The sequence below is a fragment of the Aquarana catesbeiana genome, linkage group LG03 (assembly GCF_042186555.1).
Source record: "Aquarana catesbeiana isolate 2022-GZ linkage group LG03, ASM4218655v1, whole genome shotgun sequence".
Taxonomy (NCBI): domain Eukaryota; kingdom Metazoa; phylum Chordata; class Amphibia; order Anura; family Ranidae; genus Aquarana; species Aquarana catesbeiana.
Window position 1 is genome coordinate 102,544,165 of NC_133326.1, and position 27,625 is coordinate 102,571,789.

General features: G+C 40.6%; 1 protein-coding gene across 4 annotated transcripts in view; it reads right to left on the bottom strand.

The window, feature by feature from the left end:
* Window positions 1-3,253: 3,253 nt before the first annotated feature.
* BNIP2 (BCL2 interacting protein 2) overlaps window positions 3,254-27,625 on the bottom strand; it is a 108,120-nt gene continuing 83,748 nt past the window's right edge. For 2 of the 4 annotated variants that reach the window (XM_073618885.1, XM_073618887.1), the window contains 4 exons: window positions 17,755-17,841; window positions 17,551-17,649; window positions 12,096-12,131; window positions 3,254-8,788 (listed from right to left, as the gene is read on the bottom strand). In XM_073618885.1, coding sequence (XP_073474986.1) covers window positions 8,737-8,788; window positions 12,096-12,131; window positions 17,551-17,649; window positions 17,755-17,841 — 274 coding nt within the window. In that variant the 3' untranslated portion in view covers window positions 3,254-8,736. The remainder of the gene's footprint in view (window positions 8,789-12,095; window positions 12,132-17,550; window positions 17,650-17,754; window positions 17,842-27,625) is intronic. The other 2 variants (XM_073618886.1, XM_073618888.1) reach the window with 1 other exon arrangement.

Sequence of the window (27,625 nt, forward strand, 5' to 3'; positions counted from 1 at the left end):
ATAATAACAATTACAGCGCTGATAAGCGTGACTTAAAAATAAAGTGCTGCGTACTGACAATGAATGCAAAAAATTATTGGTCATATATATAGTGTATCCTTTGATGACGCCCTGGGGGAGGGGCGAAATGCGTCAACGTCACATCCGACCTTTACACAACCAAGTGACGTTTTCCTTCGTGGCTCCGTGGAACGCACGCTATCAGCGGCGATCGTGGAAGCTATCTGACATGCCTGATTGCAATCAAGGATAGTGTGAGTAGCGGCTTGCAGCGCAAGTGATTCTTTAAACTCCGCAATACTTCACTATATGCCTTTTTTCTTTGTTTTTGGGTGTTCAACCGTAAGTCCATGGCTCTATTGATTTGAAACATCAGCCATTCCATCCACTTATCCATGTCAGAGGTATCTCTTGCTAAACCATATTGAGACAGACATTACAGGTTGAAAAGCTGCTGTGTCATTGCAAGGCTGTCTGTCCAAGATTCCTGTGACCAGTCCAGCTGTTAATTATTTTGGGACTGTTTGTTAGCAGTAATATCTCCACCCCGTGAGCAGATGTTATCTCAACTCCAATAGTCTAATTGTTATTAGGAAGCATTTATTTTATTGTTTTGTCAGTTTATTTTATTATTAGTTTTTCACCTTTCTAGTAATTGCATAGCACCTACGGTCTTTATATTTATTTTTATGCAACTTGCGTCTTATGTTTATGTCATTTTTGATAATCAGCAGTTTTTGTATTTCTATGTGGCCAGGCTGTGAAAAATTCTCAGGTGTGGGATCGCCCTACTCAGGAGGAGTAGCAGAATGTATTTTGGGGTGTAACTGCTAGTATGTATATGCTGTGTGTGAGAAATAACTGACACTTTTGTGTTAAAAAAAAAAAAATAATAATAATAATTTCTTTATTTTCCCCAAGAATCATGGGGAAAAAAAACTACAGCTTCAAAAAAAAAAAAAACTCACCATGCCTCTTACTAAATACCTTGGTCTACTTTCCAAAAAAAGGGGACATTTGGGGAATATTTGTACTGTCCTGACATTTCAGGGCCTCAAGAAATTAGATAGGCCATCAGTACAACAGGTGTGATCAATTTTTAATGACTGGCACCATAGCTTGCAGACTCTAATGGCCTGTGTAACGATATCACGTACTGGACATGAAAAGCTGTAGCTAGTGCCCATGTTTGAGAACATTAGGGTAGACATGACAGCTTGGCTAACCGTTTAACATTACAGTAAAAATCTGAACTCCCTCCCTCCTCCCTGGTGTTCAGGAATTCATAGAAAGCAGAACCGGGCTAGGTCTATAAAAACAGCTAATGTCAGCTTGGCAGGACTCCAGGCCCATCGTAAAACTGTCACTCTCTCAATTCAAGAACCAGCAGATACCGGTCGTAAATACCTGAGTGCACATAAAGCTTAAACAGTGGAATAAGTATGACATTTCAGCAGGTTTCATAACTTCCAAAGTAATAGCACAGACATAATATGGACATATTTAGTTTCCTCAGATAATTTGTAACATTTCAAATGCAGACGACCCTAGGTCAGATCATATGAGAATTATTCCTCCTAGGTAAACTAGACATTGGAGACATGGCATATTTATATCTGTTTTGAAGGAAATCTCACGCTGAACAATAATACGGATAGTTGCAGTCTGTAAGCAGTAGAGATGCAGAGATAGAAATATGTATCACACAGTGAACATGGTTCATGAGCGTAGACACCTCCCAGCAACCAACCCCTAAACAAGATGACAAGACGATTAGTCACTGGTTGCTGTGATGGACTACGCACTAGTGTCCGGTTGGGTCATAGAGGAGGATGGTTTAGTAAGCCAGTCCACCACCCCTCCCCTGCAGGCTGTGGCTGGATAGCATGGACAACATCACTAAACCAAACGCACCCTGGCTGAGGACAGACCACGTCCACCTTTGCCTGTGGACACAGACATTGCTGGCCCCCTCATAGTGGCATGGGAAAGTCTACCTCTACTCGTTGGCCTCCCAGACATGATGAGGAGGGCTTATTACCAAAAATTTATAGAAATTGGGAAATGTGTGATTGGATGCACTTGAGTGAAAAGTGATGATTGGTGCACTCTTAATTGAGGACTGCAGCTGACAAAAATGTAAACACTATATATCAATAAATGGAAAAAAAAAAAAAAAAAAGGGAGTATACAGTACTAAATGTTATGTAATGCTGTATTACACCCTGCACTATACATACAGGCGATGTTCAGGTCTAATTTTTGCTCAACCTGAACTGCTCGCCCAACTCTAAATCCTAGCTGTCCAAAGGTATTTTAGAGAATTATAGATTGGCTCCTTAGAGTGTATAGCTGCAAAAATAGGCTCAGTCAGAACCTAAGGATTGGTTCCATTTGACTTGGAGGGTAGAGCCAGAAGCTGTATGTGTAGGCTGCCATGGAGAATCTTCAGGGAAATTATGTTAGGTAGTTAATGAAATAAAATCTATTCAAATTTCAGATTGGATATTGAAAATATAATTATTTTTAATCAGGCTTCTTTTAGCCAGGTACAGCCTACAGTACACTATTGGTCCTTCTTAGTAAGGCATAGTAAGGTAATGCAGACACTTATGTAAAGACTAGCAATTAATGGTAACCAGATCTCACCTAAAGGATCACTAAACCCACATCATAAGACACAGGCTAAAGGGCCATGACACAGCCTGCGACTGGCAGAAATCCACCAACACCATGTTGCCAAAAAATAATGAAGATTTGATTTCAAATATATATTTGTATGACAATTTAAAACTGTTTATTGAAACTCTTACTCTATATTCCAAAGGCTATTTTGAACATGTGACCAGCAGCAGAGTACTAGTAGCTCCTCCTGTTTGTTTCCCTGCAGACAGGTTGGGAACGAGCTGGGTCATGTACTGTATATCGATTAAGAAAAAGGTGTTTAGATTCTTTTTTTAATTAAATTACAGTGACATCATACACATATTTAAATAGAAGGGACAATGTAAATTAAACAGTGTGTATTTAGTATCACTTTAAACTTAAACCACTAAATATCTACCACTTAGCTGCTATAGGTTGCTAAACTTTGCTTTTTTCCTTAAAGCCATAACTCTCTATAATCAATACTGTACATTCTAGCCAACACATTATGTATAAGCAACTAAAAAAGTTCCTTGCAAAAAATCATATTGATTATACTGCCCTCTAACAAATCAGATACTGAAAAATAAGCTAAGTTAAAACAATATCTGGATTTGATGTTTATTAAATAAAAATGAACCAGTCTTTTTGCACAGTTATACATATTTTACCTGCCCAGTACAAATGGATATTAGATGAGCTATTTCACAATTTACATATATATATGTGAGAACAGCAATACACCCGCCAACACCCTTACTCCAGCTATATCAAGTGTTCTTTACAGTCTATAAAAAGGTCCGAGCACTTGCCCGCTAAGGGGACAGGAGCACAATATAAAATATACTTCACAAAAATCCATAAAAATATATATTAGCTCTGTCCTTTTCTTTTTATGAATATAAATATGTAATTTAAGAACATGCATTCTCCAGATAAAAGTTGCAAGCGTGTTTGCTATATACATAAACGATGGGTTTTGTACATAAAATACATAAAACAATTCTAATAAAATATTAAAAAAGGTAGGTAATATGGTAAACAACTAAAAGACAGCATCAGTTTCCTTTGCTTCCAGCAGGCCTGTAACATTCACAAAGCTACTAACAAGTGTTACATTTTAATGAAACTATTTACTGTTACAATACTTTTGGGATCCAGGTTTCAAAGGGACTATTCCCTTATAGCCAGTCATTTCCCTGAAGAATATCAAGATATGCCAGAGGTGGCTAGCTTTGTCACAACAAAGTAAAAAAAAACACATCATAATTGGAGCAGTGAAGCTGCAGTAAAATGGTCAAGTCCAGTGGGCTCATATGATTGTTTATTATATCGCTTAGAGGGGGACCATTGGCAAGTTTTCCCTGCAAAACATGTAGGTCGATTTACTAAATACTGTGCACTTGCGCCAGAGCTTAGTAAATAAGGTAAAGCTTCATTTTGCAAATAACAAAATCACATGCAAGGGAAAAAAAAAAAGCATTTTTGCTTGCACTTGATTGGATTATACCAATCAGCAGAGCTTCCTCTTATTTACAGAGATCTAAAGCAAATGCACTTGTTGTGCACAGTATATTTGCCTTTAGTAAAATCAACCCTGTTGTCTGTTCCTAGCCACCTACAGAGGTAGACGTACTAAAGGCAAACCTACTGTGCACTGCAAGTACAATTGCTCTAGATCTGAGGGGAAGATCTGCTGATTTCTATCACCCAATCATTTGCAAGCAAAAATTTTTTTTTTTTACATTTTATTTTCCTTGGATGTGATTGGGTATTCTTTGCAAATTAAACTTTATCTAATTTACGAAGCTCTGGAGCAAGTGCCCTTGTAGTGCAGTTTCCTTTAGTAAAGCAACCACACTCTCTCCCATGAGGGTCAATCCTCCTGCTATAGCAAAGGTGTTCTCACTACTTCTGTTGCATTTTACACCATATAAAATACATTCAGGCAGGGGGAATGCATCTCCCTCAAAACTACAGCAGCAGCAGAGTAATCCCAAGAACTCTATGCACTGAGATCTCAACTCTATCAAATACTATAACTATAAGATCTGGATGGTTTAACCATTTAATGTAGGGATGCATCAACATTAAGCAGTTTACATCCTAGATTTGTTAAAAGCAGTACTTTACGCTCTTTTCATATCGTGCATGTATCACTTTAGATCAATGGTCTACGCAAATCCTATGCCTGTACACTTTCTGTTAAAGCCTGGATGCAACTTATGATGACCATGCAGCATCCAAGATGGGTCTGTTTACAAAAAAAAAAGTGAGCAAAACCACTCCAGTTTACAGATATCAATTTTTATGGCGATAGGTGTGCTGTCGTTCAATATTAAGTAAATACAACCACTTTGGGGTTGAGACAGACATCCATAGAAAAAAAAAAATACTGAACATGGTCTAGAATTAGAATGGAGGCACCACTTAGTACTTGTTTGTTTACACCTTTACATGCACTCCAGGTGCTCCAAATTTAGGGTTCTATAAAGAACAAATTTCAATTCTTTCTGGTAGTGTTCGGCTAGGAACACAATGGAGCAGTTGGGCCAGAGCTTAACACAACGAGGGAAGTGTCAAAACTTTCTTGCTACATCATCCTAGACCAGCCTCTCAACCTTTTCAACGTGGAGGAACCCTTGAAATAACTTTCCGGTCTCAGGGAACCCCTGCTAAAAATTCCTATATCTACAACTCATGATACATTGGTGTGATGGTCAGAGAAAAGAATGCTCCTTACACTTGTGATTAGAGATAGCTAAAAAGATCAATGGAATCAGTGGGAACTCATCCAAGAGGCAGAAATTGCTCAAGGAGCCCCTAGCAACCTTTGGAGGAACCCTGGTTGTCCTAGTATTTAAAGCATCCACAAAACTGAAAGCTACACAAAGAAATGTGCAGGAGCAGACTGGTGCCATTATTGTAGTTTTAAAGCCAAAACATCCTCCTTTGGAAACTCTAAATATGTAAAATGTATTGCTTAATTTATTCACTAAAACCTTCGATGCACTTATGTTTTAATTCTTTAACGCCATTCTCTTGACCTCAGTGTGGTCGCCATGTCCACTCCATTTCAAACAAAACTAGGAATTGGGGCACATGGGGAGATAAAGACTACATGTAAGAGCACCATTTGGTGCCTGCATTGGAGTAGGTTTATGAATACAGGTTAACTAAGCAGGTCTATGCCATCAATCGTCCTATACAGTGGTTTACACATATCAGTGTAACAGGTACCTTGTAAAGGTGGAATTTGTTGTGCATATTGAATTCCATCTCTGGAACAAAACGAGATTAAAAATTCCATCTTGCATTTTAATGACATTTTTATAAAACCATTAAACATTCTTTTCTTCCAAAGTACTAAAAGTCAGTTACAACATCAAATGCCTAAAATCAACAGCCAATAACAGGCAGGACATCACTTGCCATCAAAGGCATTTCTCTCAAATGTGTAGAACATATCCAAAGCCCATATAATGTTCACATTATATCTAAGCACTGCTTTAAAATTTCTGATACAACATATTTCTTCAATTTGGAAATGTTATTGAAAGTAAAGTTCTTTATACTCAAAGTGCAAATATAGACATACATGTGGATCTCATCCATATGTAGTCAATGAGATGCAGAGAACACATGGGTTTATTTAATATGAGTGCAGTAGCCAATCAGAATTAATCTTTTTTGCTGAAACGCTTTCCATGAACTAAAATTTGTATTGTTGCTATGTGCTGCAGCACATAATTATTGCTTTTTGCACTACATCATCTCATAAGCCCTAAATTGTAAACTTCTATAAAAAGGTGTGTGGGTACACTCTCACAATTTGTTGGTAGTGTACTTTATGCGAGGGCGCAGGGCTGGAAATACATTATACCACTTTCTTGTACAATTTTCTTAGATTTACCAAAACCATATAATATGATGCAAACCTAAATACGTTCAATTCGTATGCAATCAGGCAGGCCCTTGCACTACATAGTTGAAAGTAAATCTAAAGCAATTGAAATTGAATAAGACAATTGTATAATGTATGGGCATCTTAACGGCCAGTGTCAACAGGCTTTTGTTGATTTCTCCCCCCCCCCCCCCGTTTCCCCCCCCAATACAAGTCTATAAGAATGCAAAAGTAGCTTGAAGGTAGTCAAATGCAGGCCAGAAGTCAGTCCACTGCAGGTCACCTGTAAATAATTCTGATTCAACTCAGAAGCATCTCAAACTGATGTCAAAAGTTGCATTTGCCCACAAAAAGCCAGTGGAAACAGACCTATTTCACACTACCGTGTTGAAATTTTGCAAACTCCTGTTGCTGGGATGACAAGTGTGTGCAAAGAGCTGCTGCCGAGCCCATACAATGCAATGACAGCTCATGGTGGCCACAGCCATCTGTGACCTGTAGTTAAGAACAGGTAGATGATCATGGTTGGACACAGTCTGTCTGCTTTCAGCCATAATCATCTGTGTCTAACCACAGGCAATTGTTGGCTGTGTAAATAGTCCACATATAGCAGCTCTTTGCCCACACCTGTCATTGCAGCTTGAGGAAATGTGTGTGCTAATTGCACAGAGTGAATGAGGCCCAATAATTATTAAAATATACTCTGAATGTGCATAATTAAAAATGCAAAGTGAACCGATTATCAGGGAACATTTAGGTCTCATAACACTATACATAACCTGGACTGTGCATATAGATGGCAGACATTAAGGACACAGATTTGGTTTTTAAATGATGACTTGGGGGTTACATTTTAGAAAACATCACTAGGTATAAAGCGATTTCACGTCATAAACCTATGCATGATAACTGAATGGTTTTAAAAGGGCAATGTCACACATGCAATAGCTACAAACTGTTCTCATTTGGAATTCTGTTGAGAAAACGTGAAGTAGAGCTGACAGCAAAGTCAAAAGGCTTCTTAGCTGCTGTTATCCAATGTAGCTGATGATGAATATGTAACATCTGTGATTTATAGCTGCATGTACCACAGCCTGCTACAATTTGCTACATAAAATTATGAGAAATAAGTGGCTGCTACAAATTTCCTGTATAAAAGTGGCAGTGTGTCATAGCCCTTACTTAAAGGAATTTGCCTTAAGAAATCTACTGTGCTACCATTTAAAGAATTGACATAATGACTAATACAAATAGTTGAATGTGGAAAACAATAACAGCTGACAGCATTTTGTATGCTTCAGTCTAGCTATATGATATATGAAAAATAATCAGTCTTATAAAAATGCAGATGAGCCCCCTTAAAAAGAAACAATACATATTCAAGAGCTTCCACGTCTCCTTTATAATAGATTTGTGATATGCAGTAAGGATGTGGGCTAGGTTTACTAAAGTGCAAAAAGCCCACCAAAGGACAACCCATTAACTGCTCAAATACTGCTGTGACTAATAATTTACATCTTTTTGAAAACGGACACTGTCACATTCTATTCTAAAACCCCTATACACTATGTGACCCACACTGCAATATTACCTGTGATAGATCTTAGTATTTTCTACTACAACGATACTCAAAGCACTTATCACCTTCTCTAAACCAAAAGAACATACTGATAAATCACCTTACTGTTTCTAGGTGTTAGACACTAAGCAAATAAAATAATATGGCAAAAAGTGCATACAGGAGCTCAAGCAAGTCAATCCACCATACCCTTGTGTTGCCATATATGCAATGATTCAAAATCAATGACCAGTTTTGCAAACACTGTGCAGCATTTCGGCAGATGGAGCCCTAACTCCAAATTATAAGCAAGCAAGGTGGGTACTTCTGCCACTATCTTCTCATACATTGCTTGGAACCCAAAATCAGTTACACAAATGTTTAATATGTAGGGCACCAGCAACATTTTGTAAAAGTATATATTGCAACGTGTTGGATGCCCGTGTTGTCTTGTAACAGTCTGTTTCCATGGGGAGGTTTCAGTTCTTGAGGATAGATCCCACAGTCACTGCTGAAAAGGCACCTTTTGAAACACGAAAACTATACAACTAGATACTGCAAATAGAAGAAACAGACAATCTTCGACTACTTGTTGGACGGTCTTTAGTTTATTCAGACATCTACAGGATTATTGCTCAGTGACTTGGTCTTCACTCTTCTTGTTAAGATCCTTGTCAATCCTAGTAGAAGAATAAATACAGGAAAATTACACTTGGTGAATTTAAAATCTCATGTGACTATAAAATTCTTCCTTTTTTGCTTTCAGTGTCATCGGTGTTACACATATGGTGATCAATAACTATTTATCGGATAGTCATAAAAAAAATAGAAGGATCTCTGGTGATTCATCAAGTCTTAAAGCATTAAAACAAATTATTATGCGTGCCAAAAATGAGCATGCTTGAGGTTACCTTTTGATATTTTGTAGACTGCAATTACCAAATCACACAAGGTTAGACCAGTTTCTCTCATCAAGGACAAATTGCAAACAATATTTAGGACATGCATTATTCACACAATATAATAACATATCAATACCAAGTAACATTTCCAGATCTGAAAAGGTTGAACAGTAGCAAACTAACTTTGGAAAATGCAAAGGGTTCCACAAATATTTTCCACTTGGCCTCAATAGAAGCGCTTCACCTTAGCCTCAGAACCAAGGCTACAGAAACGTTCACAGTATTACAAATGGGCACTAAAGTGCTGCATATGTTATTTTCATTATGAAAATTAATGCACATCAGTATCTTATAAAGTCAGAAAGAGGTTCTTTGTCAAGTATTGTTCATGCGTTACTTGGGTCAACTTAAATCACATTTTTCTCAGTTTACTATGTAGGTTAAAAAAAATAAAAAAATAAAAAGAGCAATGTGATCCACTGTGAAAATAGGGAGCTATAAAGACCATGATAAACAGTATAGATTATGATGTCAATTTCATGACCATTAGAAGCCTGTTCAGATTTAGCTGCAATGGCACTTCATAGGATATTGAGCAATATGCCAAGACAGACATTTTTTAATGCATCAAGCTCCTGAGGGAGCAACACTAGTATAACAACAAGGAGCAACACTGTATAACACTAGATATCATCATACAAAAAAGGTAGGCAGGTGTGTTTCCTGGTTATATGTAAAGAGTACCAGTATCTTGCAATTAATGAGACTAGAGCTGTTCATTAAAAAAGCTAAACTATAATTAGTCTAGTCTAAATTTGGGGCCAAGCAACTATTCAACACCAGCAGGTACAGCTGTATCCTCAAAACAAGGCTCCAGCATGCCCCAAGTGCAATCCCAATTTCCTAAACAAATGGCACCTGTTGTGTAATTGGAACATAAGTGTGCAATTCACATATGCTATACACAAGAAGTTCATAGCCCATATTACAAGGCGCAGTGCCACTGCAAGCAATTAAATGGGTAGTGCACAGACTTGTGGGTGGTAGTATGGGCATGTCAAATCTTCGATTTTGAGAAAGTGAGATTTCATGTAAGCAATACATGGTGGTACTAAAGCATACTGAAGTTACATTTAATGGTGCAGTTTGTGTCTACTACATCATTAGGTATTATCACTTTATTAAACTTAACACAGGGTCACTTCCCAGAGGGTGTGACACGTATAGGGTGGTGGAGCCGAAGCCTGTGATCTCAAGCCGTGATCACCAGTGTCAGTTGAATGATTGAGTGAGCTGAATGATTTTACATGCTTGTTATCCTGCTACTTCTTGTGAGTGTTTTTAATCCAGTATATCTTCAATAAAATGTGGGAATACAAATAGCACTATGGTTTTTGTTTTTTATTTTGTGATGTGTTATGCTGAGGACTGAAGAGGTGGCATTTATACCCGTGCATTGGAAGATAAGGAGATCTTGCTACATTCCCCAGAGGAGGGATCTGTCTGACTCTCTGCTGGGATCAGAAAGTTGAGGTGAGCACTTCACCTTATAGTGGTGGGTCACCAGGAGCATCGTGATGATAGAAAAATTGTCACAGTAGTTCTTCACATTATAATTGGATATCAGGATTTCTTATATTTGTTATTCAAGGTGTTTTGTGCACACAATTGTGAGATATCAGAGACAAGTGGACATTTGAGAATTTATTTATTTTATTGCTATGTGGTACACTCCATTGCAAAATTGATTTGCATTTCACATGTGCGTTGATTTTCATTTCTATGCACTCAGTCTTTAGTTCAATTTACACTTTATTGCACTGTGAGTGTGTATATATATATATATATATATATATATATATATATATATATATATATATATATATAAAATATATAAAAACATACAGTGGTTGGAAGTGAACACACCTATAAAGTGCTAGTGGCCATTCAACCTGGGTAATAGGGTTTAATTATTAGCATTGTGTAAGGGAGGTTGCGCTGATTAGTTTCACTATATAAAATTGTCACTTTCAAGATAGCTTACCTTAAATTTGACTACCTATATGACATGATTATTTTATGTTGATTCTGAATGAGACCTGCAACTTCTAAGCAGCCTTTCTGCTGCTTTTAAGTATATTTCTGTCCAGCTTAATAACATTTGTAAAATACTGAAGGCTAACACACACACACACACACACACACACACACACGATTTCAGTATAAGTATACACACTTAATAGGATCCAATAGCTTCACATGCTACATATGCAGCAATGTCAATGTACAGCCTTGAAAATAAAAAGATTAAAATAAATCCATAAAGCAATATAACTAATGGAGTGTAAATTAAAAAAAAGTAATCGTCTTAAAAGCGACGGCAATGTGTAAGTGGGATAGTATGGGATATCTGAATTGATTTAGCCTTTCAATTAAGTGGTGCATTGTTGATGCCAAATTTTGGTTAATGAAATGTAGCTCATGCAAGCTGTGTGATTGTGGATATAGCATTTTAATTACAGGCAAAAGAAAACTGCAAGTTGGATATAAGTTAGATCACTGACAATCGGCTGCATGAAAGCTAATGCGATTGTGCGAAACTGGGAGCAGAAACATTCTCCATTGTGAGGTATTGGTTAGCTTGAACCCTTGTGCACAGCAAATACAAACATTACACTATACAAGCAATTTTTAAATGTATTTCCACTCACTAAAATATATAACATAACAAGAAAGGAAGAGTCATGCAGTATTAATTGTAAAACTGATTAAACACATGCTGAACATTCTCTTAGAACAAGGTGGAATGCATGTGCGCTGTATTAATATTCTGTCCAATGGTGCATTAAAAGATGCCATTCCAGGTGCACGAGTAATTTACAGCAAACTAAAAGGAAACTTGTTTTCATAGGCCGATAAATATATTTAAAGCAATAATGGTAACAGTGGAAGGCTATGTCTATGGTGCATGTTTAATATTTACTTATGCAATATGGTATTCTGTAAGCCAACCAATAGGGGAAGGGTTAGTTAGTGCAGAAGATGGACTTGTCTTTGTGCAGCCTATTAAAAGGTGTACAGATACCTTTTGTTTTTCTTTTTACATTTTCCTTCGTCATACCTTAGTAGGAAAGAGTTGGAATTCAGTAAATAGAAAATTAATAAACTGTTTAAGATAGAAAAGTTATACTAGTATCATAATTCACACATGTGTATATCAAGAACCACAACAGAGATATCTACATATATATATATACAGCAATACTTTGCTTTAAAGAACTTAAATTCCCCCCATCAAGGTATTAAATCAACATGCTTTTTTCATAATTTAAAGTGATTGTAAACCCTTACATATATGCCAGTGAATTGACTGGCCTCAGGTGATGTACAGAGAGGAAACACATCCCATATAAAAATTGTACCTGTTTATCTACAGCTGTCTTTCCACTACATCCATTTAAAGGGCAGCTCTAAAAAGCAGGGGATGGAGAGGGGAAGTTACATCAGTGAGGAGAGCTCTGAGAGTTGATTGGATTGGAGGGGAGGGAGACCTCCCCCACCCCTTCACACAAAACAGAGCTGAGACTGTCAGTCTGCTGGAGGTCCCTTCCCTGTCACCTTCTTGCTCTTGGTGTCAGGAAAACTCGTAAGAAGTGATTTATACTTCTAGCAGAGAAATGAGGCAGTGCTCAGTACACACTGTATAATGATATGCTTTGTTCAGATTTCATGTCTGAGGTTTACAACCACTTTAACCCCTTCCCGCCAAGCGTACGCAGATGTGCGGCCTCGGCTTTCGGGGGCTATACCGGGATGATGACCACAGCTGCAGGCATCATCCCGGTACTGTTTTTTTTTTTTTTTTTTTTTTTTTTTTTTTTAGAGCCGGCGATCGGCTTTCCAGGGATAACAACCGATGCGGCTAAAAGCCGCTCGGCTGTAATACCGGAGGAGCGGGAGGGGGGGGGGGACGTCCCCCCCTCCCGCCGCCCTCAACGGGCCTCCCGATCCACTGGGAGACCCGATCGACAAATCCGCCACCTCCGGCGGCTAGGGACAGACTGGCCCGAAGCCGGAAACGGCTTTGTGCCAGTCTCCTGATTGTAAACACAGAAGCGACGTCATGACGTCACTTCCCATTTACTCGGCCGCCAATGGCACTTGTTTTAAAAAAAATATACAGTAAACGGCAATCTGAATACTTTGAAGTGCAAAGGAGGGATCGGAGGTCTTTCAGACCCCCAATCTCTCCATAAAGAGTACCTGTCACCACCTATTACTGTCACAAGGGATGTTTACATTCCTTGTGACAGCAATAAGTGATCAATTTTTTTTTTTTTTTAAACACAATATAAAAATAAAATAAATAAGAACATTTTTTTTTTTTTTTTAAAGCGCCCCCCTCCCGCAGCAAAGAAAAAGCATACGGAAGTCGCGCCCACATATGTAAACGGTGTTCAAATCTACACATGTGAGGTATTGCCACGATCGTCAGAGTGGGAGCAATAATTCTAGCACTAGACCTCCTCTGTACCGCTAACCTGGTAACTGTAAAAAAAATTTAAAGCGTCACCTATGGAGATTTTTAGGTACTGTAGTTTGTCGCCATTCCATGAGTGCGTGCAATTATAAAAAAATTGGGCTAACTTTACGGTTTTGTTTTTTTAAAATTCATGAAAGTGTCTCTTTTCCCAAAAAGTTGCATTTAAAACACCGCTGCACAAATACCGTGTGACATAAAATATTGCAACAATCGCCATTTTATTCTCTAGATTCTTTGCTAAAAAAAATATATATAATGTTTGGGGGCTCTAAGTAATTTTCTAGCAAAAAATAGGGATTTTAACTTGTAAACACCAAATGTCAAAAATAGGCTTAGTCATGAAAGGGTTAAGTTAATTTTAATGGGCTGCTGTACTTGCAGGAAAAATGGGGGACAAAAAAGCCCCTGACCATTTTTTTTTTTAAAACCTCAGCTGCAGAGGACTGCATGATGTTATGGCACCATGCAATTTTGTGCCCCCAAAAACATGATGCGTTTCCTGATGCATGGGGTTACCATTAGGAATTTATGGCACCCACACACACATCTGCTAAAAAGTAGTGCACTTTGCCTGCGGGTTGGGTAATGCTTGTGGTTAGCACATGTTCCATGTGTGAACTTAGGCTACTTCCCAGAACTAGATGGACAGAAATACAAATCATTTGTCAGATAAAGCAACTAACTTCCATGTATTTGATCTATGTTTTAGAAGTTTGCCTGGAGTCAGCTTTTAAAGGCAAGCATGTTGAAGATTCATGTTTAAATGATCACCTTTATATGAACTGCAGTGTTAAATCTCCCAAAATAAGTGTGTGATGTCATCAGTGGCAGAAGTTACACATGGCCATTTCTATATTGTAGTAAACCCTTGTAACCACTGGAAAGTAGACAACCCCTGCAAAAAAATGTAGCTAAACCCATCCTTTTTTTTTTCTTTCAAGTGACACAAAAGAACCAGAGAACACAGTGAACAACTAGGTCCATTTCTTCCCTGCTCTCATTGTCTGAGCCAAGCTAGTGTAGAGAGCAGGGAAGCTGAATGTACAAAATACAAAAGCTTTAACCACTTCCTGACTGGCTCACGTACATATACTGCGGCAGGCTGGCAGCCCTGCATGAACCGCCATACAGGTAGGTTGGTTCCATTAAGAGCCTTAGCAGGCTTGCGCCCGCTGCAAGGCAGGGGACCCAATGCACGTGGCCGGCAGTCAAAATGCCCGCCGACCACCCACGATCCCTGGCACGGGAGCAAGAATGGGGATGTGTGTGTGTAAACACACAAATTCCAGTTCTGTCAGGGGAGGAGAGACATATCGTCTGCTCCTAAAGATCAGGAACAGAGATCTGTCTCCTTCAGTGAATAGTGAGTCTCATCCCCCCACAGTTAGAAACATCTAGCAGGGAACATATTTAACCCCTTGATCGCCCCTTAGTGTTAACCTCTTCCCTGCCAGTGAAATTTACACAGTAATCAGTGCATTTTTATAGCACTGATCGCTGTATAAATGTCAATGGTCAAAAAGTGTCAAAAGTGTCCAATTTGTCAGCCGCAATGACACAGTCCCGATAAAAATTGCTGAACGCTGACTGCTAGTAAAAAATAAATAAAAATACCATAGATCTATTCCTTATTTTGTAGACGCTATAACTTTTGTGCAAACCCATCAATATAAGCTTATTGCATTTATTTTTACCAAAAGTATGTAGAGGAATACATATTGGCGTAAACTGAGAAAAAATTTTTACTTTTTGGGGGGATATTTATTATAGCAAAAAGTAAAAAAAGTGGTTTTTTTTCCAAAATTGTCGTTCTTTGTTTATAGCGCAAAAAATAAAAACTGCAGAGGTGATCAAATACCACCAAAACTAACCTTTATTTGTGGGGGGAAAAAAAAAAGGACGTAAATTTTGTTTGGGTACAACATCGCACGACCGCACAATTGTCAGTTAAAGCGATGCGGTGCCGGATCGCAAAAAATGGCTTGGTCAGTAAGGGGGCAAATCCTTCTGAGGCTGAAGTGGGTAAATATGGACCAGTAACAACTCAAAAGGAAAAAAAAAAAAAATAGGATTTTTATACTTGCTAAGAAATCTATTTGCATGAAATCCATTGAGGACGGGGAATGTGGTAATTCTTGGATATATGGGTTATACTGCTGAATGTTTGGACACAAACAATAACCCTTTCAACCAGCCCCTACCCTCAACTGTCATGCATCGGGTTTGTTAGCTAGCAGCACATAAGGTCAATAACATAGAGATGAGGGAAATGTCCTTCCAAAAGACACAAAAAAAAAACAAAAAAACAATCCAACCAAGGGGTGTGTAACAGCCACTGAGAAACCCAACGGTGTGACAAGGCTCACATTTTAAAAGTGGTTTTTAGTTTAATGCCTGTGCCATTTGGACAATACTTCTCCTTTTCCAATTTTCTTCATTTCTCTATTTTGGCCAGCAAGGCTTCTTTAATAATTTCTTCCTACTTTACATCTTTCTCGTCACATGACATGCCTTGTTAAAACACCATTCCATGACCGTGTTTTAACATGTGCTGTTGCGTTTCTGATTGCATATGAATCAGATCTTCGGCTGGCGTGTGCAGCCGCCGCCATTCCTGGTAAGGAAAACCCCGGTAGTGAAGCCTGTCAGCTTCACAGCCGCTTCCCTACTGCACATGTGGGGGGGAAGCCGAACCTCTGAGAGACTGCGCCGCCTCCAGAAGTGGGAAATGGTGGGAAACCAGCTACCTGTTCTGCGCCCGCCCCCCCAAAAGTTGCCAAATTTTAGGGAGGGGGGATGGAGACAGATAAGCGAAAGTTCCACTTTTAAATGGAAAGGCGCTTTCAATAAACCTTTTGCAATTTTGTATTTATTCCTTATTTCTGAAAGAGAACCTTTACCTGATACAACAGCAGGTTGCTCATCTAGTCCTCAAGGTGCCCCAACAGGTCATGTTTTCAAGATTTCCCTCAGATGAAACGGCTGTGGTAATTACTAAGGCAGTGAAACTGATCAAATCACCTGTGCAAAATAATGGAAGGCCTGAAAACATGACCCTGTTGGGGCGCCTTGAGGTCTGGAGTTAGGAAACACTGCTCTAGATCAGTGGTGGTCAAACTGGTAAATACAAACGGCCTTAAGTGCCCTGACATGTCCTATACTCCACAGGGCTTGCTCAGCCCTGCCTCCATTGCCTGAGAGCCTTGTATTTTTTTTCAATAAATATCCTGAATTTGCTGATTGGACACGGTGGATATTGTGACCTCACTGCTCCGCAACTCCACCCCACCCAATCGGAGAAAGTATTTTATTTATACTTGGAGAAGTGTTGGGCTACATAAGAAAATAAACCTACAACCTTACCCATATGGCTGCAGCATTGGTGTGATGCTGCAGCTCTCCCCCGCCAGCTCACATGACCCTGATCAGTTCCCAGTCTTCACTGAGCAGAGAATGGTGACAGTCAGTCACCACTCTCTACTCTGTCCCTTCAGCGCTCACTGGAACCCCAGGCTGTGCAGGGGGTGGAAGCAGCTGGCTCAGGCTCTCAGCGGCATTCTAAGGGACTGAGTAAGCTGCCAGTCAGGTATGATCTGGGTTCAAGGTCAGGACCCTTTCAGAACCTGGGACCAGCTCTATGACGCCAGCTGATAGCAGCTGCCATCTGAATCAGGGCCACTGTAGTGTTGAAATAAGTACATTCCTGTGACCCAGAAGAGAAATATGGTCAAAACAGCTTTGGTCATACTTCTCTTTTAATGCTTTTTTTTTTTTATCTAACTCTCCTGAAGATAGCAGTATAACCCATATGTTCAAGAATTATTACATTACTGTATGCCTCAATGGGTGAAGAAGAAAAGGTACGGGTAAAGGATGTTATATATGTGTTACGTTGGGTGTGATCTCTGGAAGGATTAAAAGACCTAAGGGCTGAAAAGAGAAGAAAAACAAAAAAAAAAAAAACTAAGTACAGTAAATTATAAAGATTGTCACATACTGTTTTATGCACTCTGGTATGCCGACATACTCCATAGGAATAAGTTCTGCCAATTCTGCCAGGCTAAAAACATACTTAATTTTCTGGCTGAATTTTGAGCTAGATGGAAAAAAAAAAAAAAAAAAAAAGACAAAAAAAAAAAATTAACCATAATAATATACATAGACACAAACACAAAGTATATTAGCATAAAATCAATCTTACCTAATGAAAGGTCTAGTAATAGCTAAGAGAGTTCTGATGAACCAGGAAGGATGAACTATTATGAGAGACTTCAAATTTTTCCTCAACCTAAAAAACACAAAAACGTTATTGCCCTTCTATGTGTTCTTTTTGTTCAGATAATGAAAGATAGTCAAAGACCATGACATTAATGTAAATAACAAATAACCATTCTCTACAAATATCTCTTAATCATTCTCCAAGCTACTCCTGACCCTCCTATACTAGAAGAACAGCAGTCATAGTGCCATATGGTGGATTATACATTTTACAGCAGCATAATTTGCAGAGGCTTTCAAAAGGCCAGGTAAACTTTGTTGATTTTGACATCAAATTACTCTTGACTAAAATAGCGTTAATTTAGCCAACAAAATTAACACTGCAGGTAAAGTAAACAACATTACAAGGAGGTACAAAATAATTACAGGCCTACTACCAGCTTTAAATGCTGCCTCGCTTAAAGTGATTCTAAAGGCAGAGGGTTTTTAATCTTAAAACGTGGTTGTTAACCCACCAATGCATCTTTACATTTTTCTCTGTTTTTTAATGCAACAGCCCCCTGTAACTGTTTCATAAAAATAATGCTGTATATACAGCATTGACCCCCTGCTTAATCATGATATTAAAAAGAAAACAGTAAGTTGCGCAGCAGGAGCGTTAATTTAGCTGACAATTGCACGGTCGTGCGACGTTGTACACTAACAAAATTGGTGTCCTTTTTTTCACACAAATAGAGCTTTCTCCTGGTGGTATTTGATTACCTCCACGGTTTTTATTTTTTGCGCTATAAACAAAAAAAGACCGACAATAAAAAAAAAGAAAAAAAAGAAAAAAAAAAAAAAAAACCACAACGCAATAAGCATATATTGATTGGTTTGCGCAAAAAAGTTAAAGCGTCTACAAAATAGGGGAAAGATTTAGGGACCGTTTTTTATTTATTTATTTTTTTTTTACTAGTAATGGCGGCGATCTGCGATTTCTGACCCCAAGTGACACTTTTTGGTGACCAGTGCTTTAAAGTGGTTGTAAACTCTCCCCGACAAATTTGTCCCATGTAAATCAGCATAAAAATCCCTAATGAACACTGCTTGTAGATATCTCCTTACTTGCTTAGTATTGTTGTAATCCTTTTTGTTCTTTAGAATGACTTCACTGAGCATGCCCAGATCTCCCCTGATTTACGGCACACTCTGTGTACTTGTCTGTCTATTATCAGATCTTCCTACGGCACAACAATGATATCCCAGGAGACTGCATAATCACTCAGAGCTTCCTACTACACCCCATGTGACATCACATGGAGTGTAAACTTGGGCATCGGACAGCATTACTGCAGCCTTATCAGCTGAAGCTAAGACTGACACAGGCAAACACTAGATAATCGGCACAAGTAAATACTATGAAATAACACAAGTCAGCTATGAGCAGTGAAGCAGGGTTCCCACAGAAACATTGGATTGAGAAGGAGGCTTGGTTAACAGTACAGAAAGTGCTCAATGTAAGGGCGGAAATGCACTCTACTGTGGACTCAGAAAACAATACTTAAGATGGCGCTGCCTTACCCCTGGAAACAAGTTTTTTAAAGTTGCTTTAAAACAGTAAATATGCGATTTGGGCTGGATTACAGTGCTATAGTTTGATAATTACTTATTATAATGGACTAAATGAAAAGAAGCATCAGAGTGGGAGAGTTTACTTCCTCTTTAAAAATGCACTGATCACTGTATAAATGGCACTGGCAGGGAAGGGGTTAACACTAGTGATGATCAAAGGGTTAAGTGCTCCCTAGGGAGGTGCTCTCTAACCATCAGGGGGACGGATTGACAGTAGAGAGATCACTAGTAACAGCTGATCTCTCTCTCCTCCCGTCAGAAAGGGGATCTGCCTTGTTTACAAAGGCAGATCCCAGTTCTGCCTCTTTCCCACGATCGCGGGTGGCTGGAGTACAAGCCCCAAGAACAAGACTTTAATATCACTTTAACCTCTGCCAGACAGCGTGGGAGGTTTAAATTCTATAAAAAGTCATGTTTCCTGGTTAATTACTGGGTGTTCATTATACAAGTAACCCATGAGGTCAGTTTACTAAAGGCAAATAGACTGTGCACTTTGCAAGTGCAGTTGCACAAATTTTCCCTAGAGCTTAGTGAAAGTAGTGAAGCTCTGCTGATTTCCATCATCCTATCAAGTGCAAGAAAAAATGTCTTTTTTATTTTCCTTGCACCGATTAGGTATTCTTTATAAAGTGAAGCTTCACCACATTCACCAAGCTCTGGGGAAACCTAGTGCACAGTCTAATATATAAGGCTGCAATCACACATGAGTGTATTGTTTTCAGGCGGAATGTCACAAGATTTTGTACAGGTCAAAAAGGTCACCAATGTAAAAAGCAGAAAAACGCCTGTAAGCTGCCTAAAAAGAAGCTCATGTACTTATTTGAGCTTCAGATGACAGAACAGATGTGAACAAGTGCCATCGAAATTAATGGGATTTTGCTTGTTGGGGTGTTTTGGAACTTTTGAGATGAGCGTTTTACGAGCTGAAAACACTCAGGTGTGAATGCAGCCTTAAGGTAATGCTCCCGTGCTATCACTTTAAAAAGATGCATAAAAAACAATGCTGACTGCTGCTGGTGCCAGTTTGCTAATCTGTGGCTAATGGAGTGTGAGATCTGGTGTAGTGAAGGTGCTGCGCTGTCAGATGTCAATGCAGTAAGGTGGTGTGGTACAACATAAATAATAAAAAAAAAAAAAATGTATAGGTGCTTCTGAAATACGTAATGTCAAATATCACAAAAACACAAATTGTAAGTTGCCGCAATAGATAGTGCCAGGTATATCAATACGTGCTTATGCGTACAGTGGCAACAATTATAATTGCCAATGTCACACAAATACAGTGACTAGTGTTTAACCACTTCAGCCCCGGAAGATTTGGCTGCTCAATGACCAGAGCATTTTTTTGCAATACAGCACTGCGTCGCTTTAACTGACAATTGCGCGGTTGTGCGACGCTGTACCCAAACAAAATTGACGTCCTTTTTTCCCCCCCACAAATAGAGCTTTCTTTTGGTGGTATTTGCTCATCTCTACGTTTATTTTTTGCGCTATAAACAAAAAAAAAAAAAAAAAAAAAAAAAAAAGCGACAATTAAAAACAAAACAACAAAAAAAAAAAAAAAAAAAAAATTTTGTACTTTTTGCTATAATAAATTAGTTTTTTTAAAGAAAAATAGCAATTTTTTTTTCTCAGTTTAGGCCATGTATTCTTCTACATAATTTTGGCAATAAAAAAAAAAAAAAACGCAATAAAGCAAATATTGATTGGTTTGTGCAAAAGTTATAGCGGCTACAAAAATAGGGGATAGATCTATGGCATTTTAATATTTTTTTTTTTACTAGTAATGGTGGCGATCTGTGATTTTTATCATGACTGCGACATTATGGCGGACACATCGGACACTTGACACATTTTTGGGACGATTGACAATTATACAGCGATCAGTGCTATAAAAATGCACTGATTACTGTATAAATGTCGCTGGCAGGGAAGGGGTTAACACTAGGGGGGCACAAGGGGTTAACTGTGTTCCCTGACTGTGTGTTCTAACTGAAGGGGGAGGGGACTGACAAGAGGGGATGACAGATCGTGGTTCCTAGCTATTAGGAACTCACGATCTGTCTCTTCTCACTGAACAGAACAGGGATTTGTGCGTTTAAAGGAGCCAACGTATAGCTACGACGGCACGCGGGAACGTGCCGACCTGCCGCTGTATAATGACGGCGGCTGGTCGGCAAGCGATTAACCACTTCAATACTGGGCACTTACACCACCTTCCTGCCCAGACCAATTTTTAGCGATCTCACACTTTGAATGCCAATTACTCAGTCATGCAACACTGTACCCAACCAAAATTTTTATGATTTTTTTTCCACAAAAAAAGAGCTTTTCGTTTGGTGATATTTTATCACCACTGGGTTATTTTTTGCGATAAGTAAAAAAAAAAAAAAATTTTTTTTTTTTTACATAACGTGTCAATTCATACAATATTTCTAGCACATTGCATATGTAGAGCAAAAATGATACCTCAAAATATATTCTGCTACTCATCCCGAGCATGGAGATACACATATGGGAGACTTTTACAACGCCTGGCCACAGAGGCCCAACATGTAGGGAACACCATCAGGCTTTCTAGGAGCGTAAATTACACTAATTTAGTCTCATTTCCTGATGACCCATCACACCCTTGAAGGGCCTGGAGCACCAGGACAGTGGAATTACCCACAAAATGACCCAATTTTGGAAAGCAAAACACCCCAACGTACATTCTGAGGCATGGGCTGGCGACAGGTACTCTTTATGGGGGGGGGGGGGGGGGCAAACAGGCACTGTACTGTACGTTTTCACCAGGTCTCCTCACACACGAAGAATAGAACGTGGAAACTGCACTACAGCCATTTGTCATCATTTGTGACTGGCTGTGATTGGATACAGCCAATCATGTATTAAATAGCCAATTTCATTGGCTCTTTACCCTGATCGGAGCGAGGCCGTGTTCGAGGAACGCGGCTCATCCCCGATCTCCCAGATCAAGCACAGCTCATGTGACCGGATGTGATTGGACACAGCCAGTCACATGGTAAAGAGCCATTTTGATTGGCTCTTTACCCCAATCGGGGATGGGCTGTGTCCCGTGGGACATGCCTCATCACGCCCCCTGGGGCGCACAGGATTGGCGAGACCAGGCGGAAGTCACAGGACGTCCACCCGGAGGGACGGAGTGTTCCCGCCAACGTCATTTTTCAATGGCCTGGTATGGAACTGGTTAAAAAAAAAAGAACAAAACAAAACCAATTGAAAAAACTGGAGTTAGACTTACTGGTAACTCCTTTTCCAGTGGTCTTCCAGGACAGCCCTTGAGAGATGGAGTCCCTCCCATTGACCCAGGAAACACATTGCCAAAACAGTTCAAAAGGCGGTCCCTCAGGTCTCTGGCCAGTCATTTACCAAGAACCGAAGGATGGAACTGCAAAAGCATAACCATAACAGGTAATAATGTTAGTACATTAACACAATCAAAAAAGGGTGGGATCGTGCTGTCCTGGAAGACCACTGGAAAAGGAGTTACCAGTAAGTCTAACTCCAGTTTTCCCCAGTTGTCTTCCAGGACAGCCCTTGGGAGGATCCCCACGTACTCACCAGATTAGGGGGGGACCACGGCTTGGAGAACTTTTCTCCCAAAAGCCTGATCCTAACTGGACATTAAGACTAGTCGATAATGCCTTGTAAAGGTGGAAAAGCTTGACCACGTGGCTGCTTTACATATTTGCTCTGGGGTGGCACCAGCTCTTTCTGCCCAGGATGCTGATAATGCCCTGGTGGAGTGGACTTTAATACCCCCAGGAGGATTTTTGTTTACTGTCTTATAACCCTCTGCTATAGCTAGCCTAATCCACCTGGCTATGGTGACTTTAGAAGCTTTTTGCCCCTTGCGTTGTCCGGAAAAAAGAACAAAAAGTGAATCCGAGATTCTAAATGGATTGGTTATCCTAAGATACTCTAGGATACACCTCTTCACATCTAATAAATGAAAACGCTTTTCTTTCTCGTTTGAGGCCTTCTGACAGAAAGAAGGAAGGACAATATCTTGTGACCTATGGAAATTACATGCTACCTTTGGTAAGAACCCAGGGTCTGTTTTTAGGATGACTCTGTCTTCTAGAATATGGAGGAAAGGCTCTCTGACAGAGAGAGCTTGGATTTCACTAACTCTGCGTGCTGAAGTGATTGCCACAAGTAGTACTGTCTTGAAAGTGACCAGTCTTAGAGAGGCCTCCGAGATAGGTTCGAAAGGTGACCCCAAAAATGCCTTTAGAACGACTGATAGATCCCAGGATGGGGCTATGTTAACCCTAATTGGTTTGCATCTGGAGATCGCTTTACAGAACCTAGCAATGAAAGGATCTTGTTGCAACCTTTTCTCTAAGTATACACTTAAGGCCGCTATCTGGACCTTAATAGTACTAGAAGTTAGCCCTTTGTCTACCCCCTCCTGGAGAAACTGTAAGATATTTGCTGTATCCATGTTTACCTCACCTTGGCTGTTCAACCAGCTGTTAAATTTCCTCCAGACCTTCCTGTAAATGGCCTGAGTGACAGGTTTTCTACTCTGTAGCAGAATCTGAATCACTCCATCAGTCAGGCCCTTGCTCCTCAATATATCCTCCTCAGTAACCACGCTGAGAAGTTCAGCATGGATACTTGTGGATGAAAGAGGTCCCTGAGACAGAAGGTCTGGTCTGCAGGGAAGCCTCAGAGGAGGCTGGTCTGTCAACCATAGCAACATTGTGAACCATGGTCTCTTGGGCCAAAACGGTGCCACTAAGATTAAACACGTTTCCTCCACTAGAAACTTCACTAAAACCCTCGGAATGAGGTGAAGCAGAGGAAACGCATACGCTAAGCTGAAGGTCCATGGGGTCTGTAAGGCGTCTACTGCCCAGGGTTGATCTCCTGGGTATAGCGAGCAAAAATTTGGAACTTTTGAATTCTCCTTGTTTGCAAACAGGTCCACTACTGGTTTTCCCCAGTAAGCTGCTATGTAGTTGAACACTTCCGGGTGTAGAGACCATTCTTGATTCAACACTTGTTGTCAACTCAAGAAATCTGCAGTGTTGTTCAGCTCCCCTTTCAGGTGTATTGCAGAGATGGATGCTAGATTGGATTCTGCCCATTGAAATATGCGACTGGCCACCAACATTAGTCGAGGACTTCTGGTGCCTCCTTGCTTGTTTATATAAGCTACAGCTGTCATATTGTCTGAGCGGACCTGTAGATGATGACCTTGCATTGTATTCTGAAAGAATAGCAGTGCCCTGAGGACAGCTGTTAGCTCCTTCCAATTGGACGAGAGAATCTTCTACTCTGACATCCACCTGCCCTGTGCCCAGTCTGAGTTGATGTGGGCCCCCCAGCCCCAGCTGCTTGCGTCCGTAGTTAGTATGGATGTGACAGGAGAAATCCAGAGAACCCCTTTGTTTAAATTCTCTGTCTCCTTCCACCACCAGAGGGAACACTTTATTCTGGTGGGTATTGAAATCTCTTCTTCCAGATCCCTGTCTTTTAATTGTTCCAACAGAAACCTCTGAAGGTCTCTTTGTGGAACCTGGCCCATTGTACAGCTGGAATGGCTGCTGTCATAAGTCCTAAGACCGACATCACCTCCCTCACTGTACATTTGGTGCTGCTTTGAAGAAAAACATTCTCTGCCGCAGATTCAATATCTTTTCTTCCGACAGGACTATTCTCTGCTCTACTGACAGGATCTTGTACCCTAAGTACAAAATTTTCTGTGTTGGGGTAGTCTTGGACTTTTCCAGACTGATTATCCACCCCAACCGACTCAGGCTGAGCTGTGTCAACTCTAGGTCCCGACGAAGTTGTTTCCCCGAATGGGTCGTGAGGAGTAAGTCGTCTAGATATGGAATTATTGAGACTGACTGTAGTCTTAATGGAACTAAGGCCTCCCCGAGAACCTTGGTAAAGATTCTCGGGGAGGACGACAGTCCGAAGGGAAGTGCTCTGCACTGGAAATGATAAATTTTTGGTGTCTATCTGGATCGCCATCCGAAGAAATTTCTGGCATTCCTTCCTTATTGGGATATGCAGATAGGCGTCCCGTAAATCCAGGGTAGCCATGAACACTCTTTTTGGAGAAGATTCCTTATCAAGTAAATGGACTCCATCCGGAATTTTTTGTATCGGATGGAGCGGTTTCAGAGGTTCATGATTAGTTTGTGGGAGAAAATGCACTAACCTTCCTCCCACCGGAATCCTGATGTCACTGGGGTTTAGGGTTTGAATTGGGGCGATTAAAAAGTATGCCCCCTTTCCCTTTTTGTCCTGTCAAGTGCTTTTTGGGTTTGAACTCCTTCTCTGACTTAGAGGGTTCCTTTGAGGGACGAAAAAATTTTCTTTGAAAATTTTTCTTTTAATGGGAAAGGTTTTCTTTTATCCGCCGTTCTTTCCAAGGCGGTATCTAGTTCAGGCCCGAAGAATAAGTCTCCTGTAAAGGGGACACTGCACAGGTGTGTTTTAGACGCCATGTCTCCCCCCAAGTTTTCATCCATACTGACCTCCTGGCTGCGACAGAAAGCGATGCAGTTTTAGCCGTAAATTTTATGGCATCAGTGGAAGCGTCAGAGATGAAACTTGTCGCCTTAAAAAGCATAGGGAAGGTTTTTAAGAGCTCCCCCCTAGGCGTGCCTGCCTTTAGGTGTTCTTCTAGTTGGGATAACCAGAACTCCACATTCCTGGCAACACAAGAAGTGGCAAGAGCTGATTTTAAGCCTGCCATAGAAGCATCCCAGGCCCTCTTTAAGACTAGGTCTGTTTTCCTGTCCATTGGGTCCTTTAAATGACCCATATCCTCAAAAGCAAGGTCAGACTGTTTTGAGACTTTGGACAGAGGGGCGTCTAGTTTAGGATTTTTATTCCAGACCGCCTCTGGGCTCTCTTCAAAGGGGAATCCCCTTTTAAGGGAATTTGGAAAGAAGACTTTATCTGGCTCGGCCCACTCCTTGCGGACAAGGTCAGAAAGCACTTTATGTATAGGGAATACCTTAGCTTTCTTTTTCCCCAGAGCCTCATACATTTTATCATGTCTGGTCAATTGAGTTTCTTCCTCGTCAATTTCCAGCGTATCATAAATAGCACTCAACAGCTCATCTACTTCCTCAAGAGATAGCTTGTATTTTGCTGCTTTGTTAGCTACAACCTGATCCTACTCCTGATCTGAGTCTGCGTCAGAGGATTCAGGGCTAACCAACACGGGGCTATGCTCCTTGACTGCACAGGGCTCCCCAGAACTGGGTGTTGTAAGGCATGGTGAGGAGGGAATCGCAGCTGCTTTACTGGTGGAAGCAGACGTGCTTACATCTGCGATTAACTCGCGGAGAGATTTAAAGGTTGATGCCATCTCATCCTTAAAGGAGCCAAGGAATTTCGCCAAGGGAGAGTCTGCCTCTGTTTTAAGTAAGCCTGCAATACACTGCTTGCATAAGGCTTTGTTAGAGCCTGAGGACAACTTATTTCCACAATTAGGTCACTTTTTGCGGCCTGACTTGTCTTCCCTTGGGGCTTCCTTAGCCTGAAATAAAGAATAAACGATCTTTAGCATCAAAATCCTCTAACTTTCACTAGAAAACACCCGTGCTGCCACCACTGCTGCATAAACCCGGGACTGTGAGATAACCACCACCATGGGGTACTACCAATCCCAGCCTTACAACAAAAGCCCAGAAATAAGGGCTTGCCCAGCAGCCTACCTGTGTTTGGCTGGTGCCTGCATCCATCGGAGTGTCCTGGGGATTAGCCTCCATGGTCCCCCTCTCGAGCTCCGGATCCCGCCGCTAGTCCGGTATGGCTGGACGGTGGTCGGGATTTGTAGTCCCAGTGTGGGCTTTTCCCTTCCTCTTTGTGCCTCCAGAGACCCGGAACCGGAAGTCTCGGCACACAGCGATGACGCGGTTCCGCCGGAAATGACGCTCGGTGTCTGACCCCCACCGCCCTTACAGCACGGAGCCGAGATGGAAGAAACCATCTACACCGCTCCTGGGGGGGGGGGGGGGGGGGGGGGGGAAACATGCATCAACCTGCCACTGGCCACCTCGGCACTGGAAAGAGGGGGGTAACGGGTTTGCTCCTGCCAGCCGGACGGTACTCGAGCCCAGAAAAATGAGGTAGGACTAATCTGGAGACCGCTGGATAGGACCCGGTCCCCCTGTGCGGCTCCGCTCCCCTCAGGCAGCCCCTGAGAGATAGAGTCCTTCTGACCTGGTTCCTGGCAACATGTT